Genomic DNA, 13,921 nt, shown 5'->3' with positions numbered 1-13,921 from the left:
CACTGCCGAGGGGGTTATCCTATCCATCCACCGCAAATCTAGCCCTCGTTGTGGCAGAATTGCAGTGCATTGGACTGTACAGAGCAGGGTACCATCCAGGCTGTTGTCTGTGAGGGGTGGGGTCCGGCTACACTCATACCACCAACCATAAGCTGACAGAGGGACACCAGAGAGGCAGAAAAAGACAGGGGAAAAAAGAGAGAGAAGAGGGGGGAAGACTGCACCTGAAGAGGAATATAATACGGGTAAGGAGAAAAGGGGGGTGGATGGAGGGAGAAGGAAAAAGACAATGGGGAAAGGTCCAGAATGGTTCAAATAGATTCGCTCCTTTGATGCTATGCTTTTTTCCCCATTTCCTTCCTGCTGACAGTCCATTTAATTTCAGTCCTTTTTCCATCTGTGACACGTTTTTTCCCCATTAGTTATATGTGGGCATCATTTCGTGAATGCCTGCAGTGGTTATTTCATTCCACATTTGATATTTCTGTGCCTGTTCCCGTTCATAGTGGGAGAATCTGTGGGCTATAGTGAATGATGCTTACCATTTGGCCCAGTTTGTGTGTTGCCTTTGCATTTTTGAAAATATATGGGCATTTGATCCCATATCAGATATCAGATGACATAATGTGGCAGCTGTGCCGATTCTGTGACACAGTATTGACTGATATTTATAATATCTGGCTTCATGCTTGCGTTAAAGCCCAGCTTGCCTAAATACATAAATAACATAATGCAATTTTTGAGCACAGTTTTTTTGTCATATGCTACTTAAGAGCTCTATATAATGTATTTGTCTAAAAACTGGTTCTCATGTGTATTCCATTTGATTAAGGAGCTGTTATTTAAAAAAATAATAATAATAATAATCCTTTTAATAAACCTGTATAATGGAAATGAATAGTGCCACCATAGCTCACTGCAACCATATTTGCATTTTTAATATTTTTCATGGCTCTAAAAATCCATTCAAAGTGAAGGATGCATGCAACACAAAAACAGTAAGATAAATTATTTTCTTTCATTTCAGTCAAACAAATGCACAAATCTACTGAATGCTTTTCCTGTCTCTTCTATACGTCGCCGTGTTTGTGGCTAGGATGAAAGGAGACACCCCAGTGAACAGCACCATGAGTGTCGGCCAAGCCAGGAAGCTGGTGGAGCAACTGAAGATCGAGGCTAGTTTCTGCAGGATAAAGGTGAGGCGCACGTATTTATCGTGAAGTTTGGTCCAAAACAGCACAAATGAAAGTTTTCTGCTTTAAAAAAAATCAAGAAAGGAATTCTTTGATATGTTGTGATAAGTCAGGTCTGTCAGTCAGATGCTAATAATTGTGCCGCACAAACTAAATGCAAGTTTGGTTTGAAGATTTTGTTGTAAGCGATGATGGGTAGGCAGTGATGACCTTCTCAAACATACTTTAAATGAAGGCTTCCCACTGGAGGCTTTCCAAATGGTGTTTGGCTTGCATGATGTTCCTAATTGCATCAAAGCCACCTTGCAGAGACACGTTGCCTCTTTGTAAGAAATAATCCACGAGCGTTAAAATGAGCAGGAGGCAAACTTGTCTCATGCTACCATGAGAGCAAAGTTTTAGAGATAAGCTTTATCTGCTGGCACCACCACCAATAATTAGAACCTGAAGCAGAATGTTTGTCTTCGCAGAGGTCCAGCACTCTTTCAAAACCTTTACATTGAACAGCCAGATGTTTCAAAGGTTGAAATTGTTGTTAGAGAGAGATCCACATAAGGAGCACAAGAGCTAAATAATAATTCAGTTAACGTTCAGTTACTTTTATGTTTGCACATTTCATGCTCATATTTAGATTTTATTAAGAAAACTATCCATTCATACATACAAACATCATTTCATGGTCCATCAAAGCAATTTTGAGTCAAGTAAGAACATACTGAATTTTAATTGTTGTTGATGTGTTTGTGGTGTTACTATGTTTTATCCTCTTTACATAATCTACAGTAGTATGTCCATACAGACACATTCAAATTTTTATCCAGCTAATTCTGACCCAGTTCAGTTTTAGGTTCTGGATACTGTGTGTGTGTGTGTGTGTGTGTGTGTGTGTGTGTGTGTGTGTGTGTGTGTGTGTGTGTGTGTGTGTGTGTGGTTTTTTGGGTAAATGGGGGTAAATATTATAAGTTGTCTCAAGGTGCTTTATCTCGTCAGACAAAGGACCTACAGTACAGAATTAGAGAGAGAAACCAAACATCAGATGATTCCCTAAGAGTAAAAACTTAGTGACAGTGGAGAGAAGGAACTCAGTTTTAGCAGGAAGAGACAGAAACTGTCTCAGAAATGCACAGCCATCTGCTGAGGCTACTTGGAGCATGGGGGATAAAGAGATATCCAAAAAAAACAACAACACACATTTCCACAGTGACATGGATGGACCCGGATGGGATGAGGAACACTGATAAACAGATTCTTTAAACAATTTTGGAAACAAAACTGGGAAAAAGATAAAGAACAGATCTTAGAAAAGAAAAGGAGAAAAAAATGAGTGAGACAAGTGGGAAATACCAGCCATTGTTAAAACTATGAGCCAGTACAGTAGCGGGGTTCGTGAGGGTCCTACAAAGATTTCATGTTCTGACTGTTCCACAGTGTACCTGTGAAAATACAAATGAGAAAGAGCAGAGGCCAAAATATTGCTCATATATATAAACGATCACAGCAAAGATAACCCAGACATACCTCAAAACAACAAGGATGAGGGTCTGAAACATCCATCGATCCTCCCATCCGTTTACTTATGTTTATCCACTTCAGGCTCATGATGAGGCTGGAGCCTGTCCCAGCTACCATGGAGCAAAAGGTGAAGTGGACCCCGCACAGGTCACCAGTCTGTCGCAGCTCTAACACAGACAACCATTCCCAGCCACTCCTATGGCCATTTTAGAATAACCAGTCTAACACACACAGATCACGCAAACTCCACGCAGAAGCCTGGCTGGTGGATTCAAATCGAGGATTTTCTGTCTGCAATGCCACTATACCACCCGGGTTAAAAGCAGCATGCAAAAAATCAATAACTGTTGCTAGTAAAGCATCTTGAGATGACTCCTATAACAACAAGAGGCATCTCAAGGTGCTTTAAATTCATTTAATATTAATCACACAGTATTATAAGCAAGGATTTGGCGACTGTGGGGAGGAAGTCACTAAGTTCCTGATTTTACAGGGAAATTACCTGCAAATCACCAGGATCAGGGAGGGGCAGCCAGCTCCCTACTGTGACCACTCGGAGGCGGGATGAGGGGAAAGTGTAAAGGGGAAAAATGTAATTAAATGCTCTAAACCCCATCGTCTCCACCTCCAGGTATCAAAGGCAGCAGCTGACCTGATGGCGTACTGTGACGCACACGCCTGCGACGACCCCCTGATCACCCCCGTGCCCACCTCAGAGAACCCCTTCAGGGAGAAGAAGTTCTTCTGCGCTTTGCTTTGAGACAAATCAGGGATTGTTGTGATGAAAAAGTACAACTGTACAGTATGTACATCTATGTACAGTGTGTACATGTACTTCCAATCTGAATAAGACATTAATGTACTATAGTAACGTTGCATAAAAGCTGCCGATGTACAGTACATAACCAACTACAAAATGTCTTGAACTAAATTCTTATACTGCGAACATCTGTCTCAATGTTAGAGGAGGGCAAACAAGAATAATTTAACATTTAATCAATAAAGAGTTAGAAAAATCACAAAGTTGCTAAAAGTCTCAAGGGAAGGGGAAAAAACAAAGAGCGTTCATCTGAAAGGAAACACATGCATCTCGTGCTCAAATAGGTTACAAGTAACTGCCAGAAGGGACAACATGATCACCAAGTATCTTATTTCTCCACCAGTCACAGGCAACAGATTCATATTGAAACTGGGAACCTAAATTACATTAGGTCTAGGGATTATGGGGGACATGTCTCAGCTCTCCCCATTTAAATTCCCCATAAATGAGAAGACTAATGCCGCGTAATCAAACACACTTTCATTCTTTGTCTACTCGTAGGCAGAGGTCATAACACGTATGCTCCTCTCACAAGTAGCAGCATTTTTTTTTCTAATCTAATCTATTGTTGACCTTCGTCATTCACTGTTTGGCCCCGTCTTGGCAGTTACTTGTTTACAACTGGACACATGCAATTGATTTGGGGGGGTTTTGGGGTGGGGGAGGGTATTAAGATTTTAGCCTCTTCTTTTTTTGCTCATTTCTATACTATTGCCGTAGTGTGGATGTGGACGTGTGTGTATGCATAGGTGCTACTGTGAAACTTGAGCAACAATTCTGTGCATCGGATCACTGTCAAATTGAGATTTTGTAGTTAAATAGCACACACACACACACACACACACAAACCCAAACACATTCCAGGAGTTAAGGACTTTCAACATCTAATCTAAGCCACTAAAGTAAGATCATCTAATCGGTTATTCTGAGCCTCTCATAATAATAATTTTCTAATTCTTTAAGACATGAAAATAAAAACAAGTAAATGAAGCAGTCTTAATGTACTTTTAAGGACAAGTGTGCATCATTGTTATTTTAAATGATCAGAGGATCTCCAGAGCAGGGGTTCTTAGTGGTTTCCAGAAAAGTCATGGATCAACCAGTGTCACTTTCTCCATCTAAAGTACTGTCAGCTGTTAAGTTTCAACACCACTTTCATAAAAGGAAACGAAAAACTGCTCTTCTTCTCCTGTCCGTGACCTGGAACTTTTGGAAACGCCTCCCCCCTGCTTTGGAGCATTCAAAAAGAAAAAAAAAAAAAAAAGAGTGACATATTTTCATCATATTGCAAATATCAAATCTGGAGCTTTGGCAGAAAAAAGGGTAACCATGGAAACGAAGCACTGAAATAAAGCCTCCTGTCATCAAACATTTTCTGTCTCTTGGGGTGTTCTCTGATAAAATGCACAGAAAAAAAAAAACATGTTCAAATGTGATACTTGCTTTTTATTGTTTTATAATAAAAGCAATAGAAAAGCTGAAACCTTTTCACAGTCAAATGCAAACACGTGGGCCTGCGTTATAACAAAGAGCTGCTACACACTGGTTACATCTTCATACAGCTTGATAACTGGTGGTGGGTTTCAGCATTTGAACGGAAGATTAGGGAATAGTGTGAACATGCAGTGTTGTGGACTTTACACTTCTTTAGACCAAGTTAAATGTTTAAAGTAACAGGCATTAAGGCATCTCATGTCTAGAAATTCAAAGACAATACATCTAGCTCAGCTATGAAGACCTGACCTAAATATCAGGCTCGCTGTTGTAACAAAATGCACACAGTGTAGGATTTTCATTTAAAGCCACTCAAACCAATAAAGGATATTTTATTTGTAAGTCACATGACAGTGGATTAAGAGGGTTTCTCCGCTCTTACTCAGCTTGTAAGTTGCAGAAAGAAAAGAAAGCCTACTACTTTTAACCTACTTTAATTAGCTGCTAACATGGTTTTGCTAGATCTATCACTGTGGGTTTGGATCAGGATGGCTGCTGTCTGACGCTCACCAACTCGTAACTTTGCTTTCACGACCTCCACAGAAGGTTTGCATTTTTTTACTAGCAGCACAACTAGCTGTGATATCAAGCTTTCTAACAAACACAATATCTAAGTTACCAGCAATAGAGACACTTTTATTATTGAAAGTATTGTTTTGTTACATTGGCATCTTTATTTATATACATTTCAATCTTCAAGTCCAAACAAGCTTAGAGTAGACTAGATGTAGGACTGTGGTGTGTCTTCATTTGCAAGACACAAAGTTAAAACACTTCACATACATATATATCTATATAAATCTCTAAATACCAGTGTCAGTTGAATCTTTTTTTAGGTTTAGTTTTCAGGTTTCACATTAAATTAGCCAAATCTTCTGCCAAACAGACAATCCTTATCAAGAAATCGTTGAAGCATTGCTGGTGGAATTACAGTACATGAAACTGTGATATGATGTGCTACTTAAAAAAAATGGACAACTCATATCAAACCTTCCAGTAGCATTTAAAAACAAGCAAATGGTGCAAGCAGCCCAAAAGCATCAGGTGACTACAGGTGTTAGTGTAGATTGTACAGGTAAACCATCACATTAAATAGAAAGAAATGTGCTGAAATAAATGAAAACAAATCTTGAAGGTAAAAAGAGTTTACCTCTAAAACTGCCACAATGAGCTTAAAATGGTAACTTCTTAACGCACTGTCAACAATGAACACACTAGAAATTTACATTTTTTAAATTTTGAACAGAAAGTACACATAGTATTCCAATAGTTGGGCCACATGGATATTATAAGCAGGGGCTGAATTAAAAGAAAATCAGAAGAGGTAATGTACAGCTTGGACTTCAGAAGTACAAAAACAAATGACTGAATGTTTATAGGAAGGCATCGCACCATTCCTTAAGACAGCCATAGCAGTCACCTTGTTGTTTGACATTTGCTCCACAAGTGTCCTTCAGCCAATCTCGGAAAAGCTCCTCGTCTTTCTTTAGCACTAGAAACTGTCCGAGGACGACATATGCCTGTGGAAGTGGATGTGAAGACAACACAAGAATGTAATTAAGACCGATGTGCGAGTATCTAAGAATGAGCCACATCTGTTCTGATAACGAGCAGATCCAGTTTTTAACTGAACCTGAAAAACTGCACAGATGAGTATTTGTTTGGGTGTGTTTGATCAAATTCATAGCTGATTTGACAAGAGAACAACTCTTCTGCGACAACAAACGTTTACAGATGTCCAGAAGAAAAACTGCAGCTTGTTTTTCTTTACATCACAACTTTAGTTGTGCTAGTTTTCCAAAAATAAGAACTAATCTGTTAAGCTTGTGTCAGCTGTGATATACTGCTGCTGTAAGTTAAGATTATTTCAATATTATTCAAAGTAATCAATACCTACTAGGTAAAATAACTTAAAATTACTGTGTGAATAAACACACTGCAGAAGCTAATCAAAAACCAAGTCACCTTGTCAAAACCCTTATCCTCCAGTCTTTTGCCAAGGACTTCTCCGATGCCTGCCAGAGCCATCACTGGCTTCTCTCCCATGGGCTCGGCCACGAAGTCTTTATGTTTTTGGGATGTCGATGACATGGTCTCTTTGGAGTCTGTCAAATAATAGCAGGTGCTAAACGGTAATATAAACAGATCTGACAAGTGAAAATAATACTTACCCAATTTCGTGAAAAGAAAGAATATTTCGTAAAATTGCAAATCTAATTTTACTTATTTATATTTTTATCAGTAACTGATAGACGGCACAGAAACTTCTTTAGATAGTAGTTGAACATGATATGGTTTAATGTTTGGCTACTCATGTCAACTCTAGTTATGAACCAAGCCTACAGTGCGAACATATCAACAAGTGCCATATCTTTCTCTACAGCAATGACCTATTTTATGGAGCTCTGAGTGCTAATGCTAATATATTTAACATCTGGGATTACCAACTGATCGTCATTACCGAGTAGCATCTAGTCAGACTCACCAAACACAACTACACCCGTGAAATATTTCGGCTGATGGCTTAACGTAAGTGCAGTACAAGCAGTTGAATTGCGCGCGGAACACATTTCAATGCTAAGCGTTTTAGCACACCGAGCTAAAGTTCACTAGCTCCAGTTTATATTACTGCCTTTTTTCCTACATAGCCGCAGCTTCTTGGCGGGAGATATGTCTATCTCAAAACCAGGGCTTGCTCCTAAAATAATCACAGACTATCAAGTTAATGCTGTAAAGCTAGAAATCAGGGGCTCATATTTTAGGCGCCTACAAATTAGCCTAACTTGAGCTAATGAAGCTTTAACGCTACTAATCTAATTTTTATTTTTCCTATGAAGCTCATTTACAAATAACCTCTTCCTTTGGGGCACGGTTGCGTTTATCACAACAAAAACCCACAGCTGCGTATCAACTTACCCGTTAGTCTCCCGTCCAAGCTTGATATTAACGTAGTTAGCTGAAAAGCTACGTGCTTTCGATTTCTGTATAAGCACCGGCGACCACAATGCAATGCGCAGGCTCTCTGCGGCTTCACGTCAAAAATCGCGTGACGTCATTTCCCCCTGATTTTGATCTCGCAGGATAAACAGACAAAACTCTAGGGCATAGGTGTAAAATTTGGCCCGCAGCCTAATTACATTTGGCCCGCGAAGCCATACCAAATTACTATCAGAGCTGGCCTACTGGTATTATACAGCTAATATATATATATATAGTTTAGTATTAAGCTTTGCTTGTTCCATATTCAGTTTTTCAGCAAAACGTGTTTGAGTCCATAAGAAAAGATTCATTCTTATATCTGGAGGAATAAATATATTTCAATAAATATTAACATTAGCTCACGACTTTGTTCCAGTTTTGAATTTTGGCCCACTGTGTATTTGAGTTTGACACCCCTGCTCTAGGGCATAACCAACTTTTAATGAGGTATTTCGATAATCACGTTTATCATAAATTATAATAAGCACGTCTTAATTTTTGCCTGTCACACGTTGCTGAGGTGGCAGATACTTTGTAATAAACAGGCAAAGAAAACAGTGTATATTGCTTTCAGTGTGCATTTTATTAACTAGGGAGTAACAGTATACACAGACTGATGCACCGGTCCTTAGGATTGGCTTTCATGTCGTGGTTGTGCGCATTAATCATCTTCTAAGTCAGTTTCTGACACCAACATGGCATTTGCATCAGTCTTTGGGGGTTGAGGAGGTGAAAGCTTAAGTGGGTTTATAACTGCAACTTTCAGTAGCTCGGGGTGTGCGGCTTCTTTTATTCAGCTGACAAAATGCTGGAAGCCAGGCTGCAGGTCAGCCCGGTGCCATCTGGCTCCACATTGAGCTTCTTTACAACTCCGTCTTCCACCAACATAGAATATCTGAAACAACATGAAATACACACGCCAATCTACTTTAGTTAAGACCAACAGAACAAATAACAGTTATGTGGTGTGCAGTTTGTCTTTAATCAGTATGGACAGAACTAAGATTGAAAAAAATCAGTAGAAACTTCACAAACACTGCAGTTATCTGCAACCTTTGCACAATGAATCAATTGCAGTGGTAGAGGTGCAAAAGCAGGTAATGTGCAAAAGGCCGTATGTAAAAGCATTCATTTCCACTCACTCACTGCTCCACTCTTAAGTGAGCAGTAAAGTGATTCTGGACAGCTATAAAGTCAACATACTGTGTCATCATAAGTGCACTGTTGTGTAGTGACAGTGTTAGCACACAGAACTGCACAGAAAGTACTTATTATGTTCAAGGCAGGAATGATTGTGGGAACGATTGTGGGGCTATAGTGCATAAACCTTCTTACTGTGCAAACTTGTTATTAATAAAATTCAGGCATTTAAGACAAACAAAAAAGGTTACCTCTTGGATCGCTTATTCCCAAGTACCTGCACGATTTGATCAATGTCAAGTAACAGGTCAACTGCCTAAGGCAAAGAAAGATGAATTAATAGTCAGTCACTAAAGCTTCAAGTAGAGCTGGAATATAAAGCAGATATTGGTTTTTACCTTTGTGAATGCTCCAGTGGGATCAGCCAGCATCCGCACCTGCAGAGGAAAAGTGGCCATAAGCTCAGCATTACTGCATCCTTAAAGTTCATTTTGGCCATTTCCCAGGTCTTTGTCCAAGACTAACATGTCACAGAGCTCTCCAATTGTTCAGAAAAGCCATCTAAATGCAGGTTGTTCAGTTGTACTCTACCTTTCCATCAGCTCCATGCTCTTTTCCCCATGCAGCCATGACAAACGCATCGTTGACAGAGATACATGCTATTTCCTGTATACCTTTATTCTTCAGTTCTGCAGCCTGCTCCACAAAACCTGGGAGGTGAGTCTGAAAACAAAAAAAAATAATCAATAAATAATTAATAAGCTCAGCTGATTATCAATGTGCACAGGCACTGTTAACAGTGTGGACTCACTTTGGAACAGCCAGGTGTAAATGCTCCAGGTACAGCGAAGAGGACTCCTTTCTTCCCCTTAAACAGTTGATCCATAGCCACCTTATTCCCTGGCTCCCCCTCCTGGACCTCCACTGCAGGAAGATGTTCACCCACCTGATGAGAGGCGAGATGACAATACAGAACAATGGTGACCTACATTTCACATTACTGAAGTGAGTGATACTAATGTGCATGTCTCTGGAGGACATTGCATGCACTGCTATTTGTGTTACGTTTAGCCTGCACTTACACAGAAGTGCTGCAGGATGACACAGTGGAGGGAGAGGGGTTTTTCTCTACGTATGTACGAACGATAGATACAAAAACACACCCATCTAATATTCAGCTTCCTATTTATTAATAAACAAGGCTTGCAGGATCTTGCACGGCAACTGGGGGGCGACAAACCATACAATTAGAACCCATCTGTTCTCTGATTGGATTGTTAAATTTGTGATTGACATGACATTGACCAAATAGGTTCAAAATTCGTACTTGTAACTTGAAACTTGAGTGCAGAGTTTCACACGTATTTTTTTGGCTAAGTCCACAAACAAATCTTTTTTTACGCACACACAAATTCTTGTTACACATACAAATCCTGATTTACAAGTACAAAACTGATTTACAAGTACAAAACTGATTTACAAGTACAAAACATTTATGACCACAATTTGAGCCCATAAAAAAGCCGTATCACCCATAACAAGAGACAATAATCTGCAATGCACTTGAGTAACGTTATCCTACAAAAGATGGGTTAAATAACCCAATGTTGCAACGATTTGCATGGCCGTGAAATGAATTCAGAAAAGCTACAAGTGACCCAAATACAACATATATACTTATACTTAGGTGCACATATACTGGCCGTGATTTTGGCTGTATTTAAAACAAACAAACAAACAAAGCGGAATACTGCCTTGACGGGCCTTAAAAAGTACCATGAGTGTGCATCTATAAAATAAACAAGCCTAGTCGACTAAAGAGAAGGTGAGATTGATTTACACGCAAGCTACGCTCAAAACTAGTTTAACAGGTGGGGGAGGAAGGTGCGGAGACAAGCACCGACAGGACGGCTGTTATTAACAATCGATAATGATGAAGATAACGACTCTCACGGGGACGGAATTCACACGGATAGTTAGCATCGTGAGCTACAAATAAACAACGTCACCGCTTTATTTAGCAAGTTACAGTAAAACGCACTGACACAGTCGCATTTGGCTCGTGCATGTAGAGCATACCCGGCAGCGAAACGCTCGCAAGCCTTACCTGAATCGGCATTTTGGATGTCGGAGTAATGTGCAGTAGTCTAGCGCTCTGGAGCACACGGGAACTTCTGAGTACAGCGGATGTCACGGGGAGCATTGTAGCTGTTTAGCAAGCTAGTTAGCAAAGTATTAGGAAAGCGGTTTGTGGGTTGGTGGGGTTTTTATCGTGCCGTGCGCGCTGCCTTAATTTCCGCTTGGACACGCCCAAAGCTCACTTGTCACTCTTACCTCGGGTACAGTTACCTACACTGCTGTCCCACATTAGGTCTGCCTGTAGGTACGTAGTTGCCAGATTTGGGCCCGCTAAGCCTTTATTTACTGCGCCATCTGCTAGCAAACCCACATATCTACAGTTTGGGCTAGAGACTGAAAGTAGCCCGTGGAGCTATAGCAGTTCCGATAAAGAAAAATAACTTTGCACAATGCAAGGGAAGACTTCACCAAAGTCAGGAAAATGTTATATATGTGTGTCCTGTAATTAAATATACCAATATTCATTAAAGGTGGGCAGATGGTCCACATATTGATTGTATCAATACCAGTGACGGTATGGGTATCGGATGGATGTTTTGTTTCTATCCTCCTAAATTCCCACTTGTGTTAGTAATTTTTTGGAGGGGGTAAATGACAAAAATATACCTTATATGCTGGCTTTATGGGTTGAAAGTGTCAGCATTGGTATTGGCAATACTGGCCCTGCATTTACTTGGCATTGAGTCAGTATCCAAATTTGCAGTATCACACAGAGCGAATATTCATACTTTTATACTATTGGGCCTTTTTCACAGAAAAAATGATGGTTTGGTTCCATGAAGCCTGTTAGTGAGCCACAGCAGCGAAGTAGGCACACATTGTATGAAGCCAACCCTCCCAAATCGATCACAGCCCTTGGTTATACACCTGTGTTTCCATTGCTGTGACAAATTAAAAGCAGGCTCTAAAAGGGCTCTTCAGGGACACAAACGCCTTCATTACTCACATCACATTTTGCCTGCGTGTATAAAATATGCTACAGCACATTTAGCCCACCATTAAGCTGCTCCTGCTATTTTGGCATCTGTTAAAACATCCTCTATGTGTTTTTTTAGACTTTAAAGACAGCCTTGTGTGTGCAAATGGAATTAACCAGGGCTAAATGTAGTTAACCATACTAAATGATTAAAGACTGAATTATTATTTCATTGTTTGGCTCAACCACAAACATGTATTCAAAAATGTGAGCGAGCTTCTGTTGTAACACTGGGCCAAACTGTATTGATTCACTGTTTGAAAATTAAAATGTGTGGCTGTGATCAATGACTGTAAAAAAAAAAAACATGCACCTGACAGAATATCGCTATTGGTCCCTGGGGTCTGGCTGCAGTATAAGTCATAAACCTTGCCCCGTCCATGTTAGCAGATGAGACTGGGATCAAACTAAAACAAAACAGCTCTCCTCTTAAAACTTTTTTCAAAGAGATGCTTTCTACCATTATTATTAATTTTCATCATGCTGATTTGGGTACTGGGTGCCTCTGTTAAAATAAGTTTTTAATTACTAAATGCTGTAATACTGGGGAGAAATCTCTATTTGGGAATTACAGACAGAGTAGTGATGTTGAGAGGAGATCCAGCATTTCCATAGTGACTTTTATATTGTGAGTCAGCAGCATGTGTAAACTCATGGTCCTGGGGCCAAATCTGGCCCTTTCCAAATTTTAATCTGGTCGCTAGCCTGTTCAGGTTCTTGGTAATTTTTTTGTTTTGTAGTAATTAAATGTAAAGGCACACCTACGCTGCAACTACAAGATTAGCTTACAATTTGCCAGTTAGGCTATATGATACATGTAAACAACATGATCAAAGGTAGTTGATCATATGATGATTGGCTATGGGAGACTTTTATAAAGATGTGCAGACAATATTAACAATTATTCTTTTACTTATTTTACATTTCTGTTTCGTTATGCCCCATATTACCAGGAGCTGGTATATATTTTATAAAGGAAGGGGGCAAATATACGACCTGGAGGCCAAAAAAATCTTCCAATCCAAGCCACTAGGTGGCGTTGGAGAATGGAAAAATTACAGAGGAGAGGGGCATGAATTTTGCACTTCATATTACCATAACTCACGATAAATACCATAAACCATTAAATATGTCCCTGTTGCTTACTATTTACTTAAAAAAAAGTGTCTACAATGAAATATATATTTATACATACAAATAGCTGTGGCCATACCGACTCTGACTTTGCCTGGATTAGCAAGATCCATGTCAGGAGGCTACTGGAACAAAGGGGGGATGTTGCACAGGAACCTCAAGCTCCACAGTCCTGTGCAGGATCTTTGCTGTTCCAACAACTCTTCTGGACGCTCTTTGGATGTTGTTTCTGGGATCTACTTGGGGGTCACTGCACCAAGTGCTCCAATTACCACTGGGACCACTGTTGCCTTCACCCCCCCCCTTTTCTCTAGCTCTTCTCTCAGCCCTTGATATTTCTACAGCTTCTCGTGTCCCTTTTTGCTGATGTTGCTATAATTTGGTATCGCTACTATATCACTATGGCTGTCTTCCTTGCCTTGTCCACCACTACCATGTCCGGTTGGTTAGCCATCACCATTTTGTCTGTCTGTATCTGTAAGTCCCGCAAGATCTTAGCTCGGTCATTCTTAGCCACCTTAGGGGAGGATAGGG

General features: G+C 40.0%; 3 protein-coding genes across 4 annotated transcripts; 1 reads left to right on the top strand and 2 right to left on the bottom strand.

The window, feature by feature from the left end:
• gng3 (guanine nucleotide binding protein (G protein), gamma 3) lies at positions 1-4,896 on the top strand. The gene is made up of 3 exons (XM_084941852.1): positions 1-245; positions 1,097-1,196; positions 3,337-4,896. Exons 2-3 carry the CDS (start codon positions 1,098-1,100, stop codon positions 3,463-3,465), a joined length of 228 nt encoding a protein of 75 aa, XP_084797978.1. The 5' UTR covers positions 1-245; position 1,097; the 3' UTR covers positions 3,466-4,896.
• Positions 4,897-4,950: 54 nt separating this feature from the next.
• banf1 (barrier to autointegration nuclear assembly factor 1) lies at positions 4,951-8,070 on the bottom strand. 2 transcript variants are annotated; one of them, XM_084941850.1, is made up of 3 exons: positions 7,936-8,070; positions 6,985-7,124; positions 4,951-6,539 (listed from the first exon to the last, which is right to left on the bottom strand). In XM_084941850.1, exons 2-3 carry the CDS (start codon positions 7,108-7,110, stop codon positions 6,393-6,395), a joined length of 273 nt encoding a protein of 90 aa, XP_084797976.1. In that variant the 5' UTR covers positions 7,111-7,124; positions 7,936-8,070; the 3' UTR covers positions 4,951-6,392. The 2 variants fall into 2 exon arrangements, with proteins under 2 accessions (XP_084797976.1, XP_084797977.1); XM_084941851.1 differs by having other exon boundaries at positions 6,985-7,144; positions 7,936-8,043.
• A 488-nt stretch (positions 8,071-8,558) lies between these two features.
• prdx5 (peroxiredoxin 5) lies at positions 8,559-11,591 on the bottom strand. Its single transcript, XM_084941848.1, has 6 exons — positions 11,246-11,591; positions 9,950-10,084; positions 9,730-9,861; positions 9,537-9,575; positions 9,390-9,454; positions 8,559-8,893 (listed from the first exon to the last, which is right to left on the bottom strand). Exons 1-6 carry the CDS (start codon positions 11,339-11,341, stop codon positions 8,788-8,790), a joined length of 573 nt encoding a protein of 190 aa, XP_084797974.1. The 5' UTR covers positions 11,342-11,591; the 3' UTR covers positions 8,559-8,787.
• Positions 11,592-13,921: the final 2,330 nt, after the last annotated feature.

Source organism: Perissodus microlepis, chromosome 10 (assembly GCF_051167445.1).
Source record: "Perissodus microlepis isolate ML-2025 ecotype Zambia chromosome 10, ASM5116744v1, whole genome shotgun sequence".
Taxonomy (NCBI): domain Eukaryota; kingdom Metazoa; phylum Chordata; class Actinopteri; order Cichliformes; family Cichlidae; genus Perissodus; species Perissodus microlepis.
The sequence above is the reverse complement of the archived record's forward strand: the minus strand, read 5'-3'. Positions and strand labels throughout refer to the sequence as shown.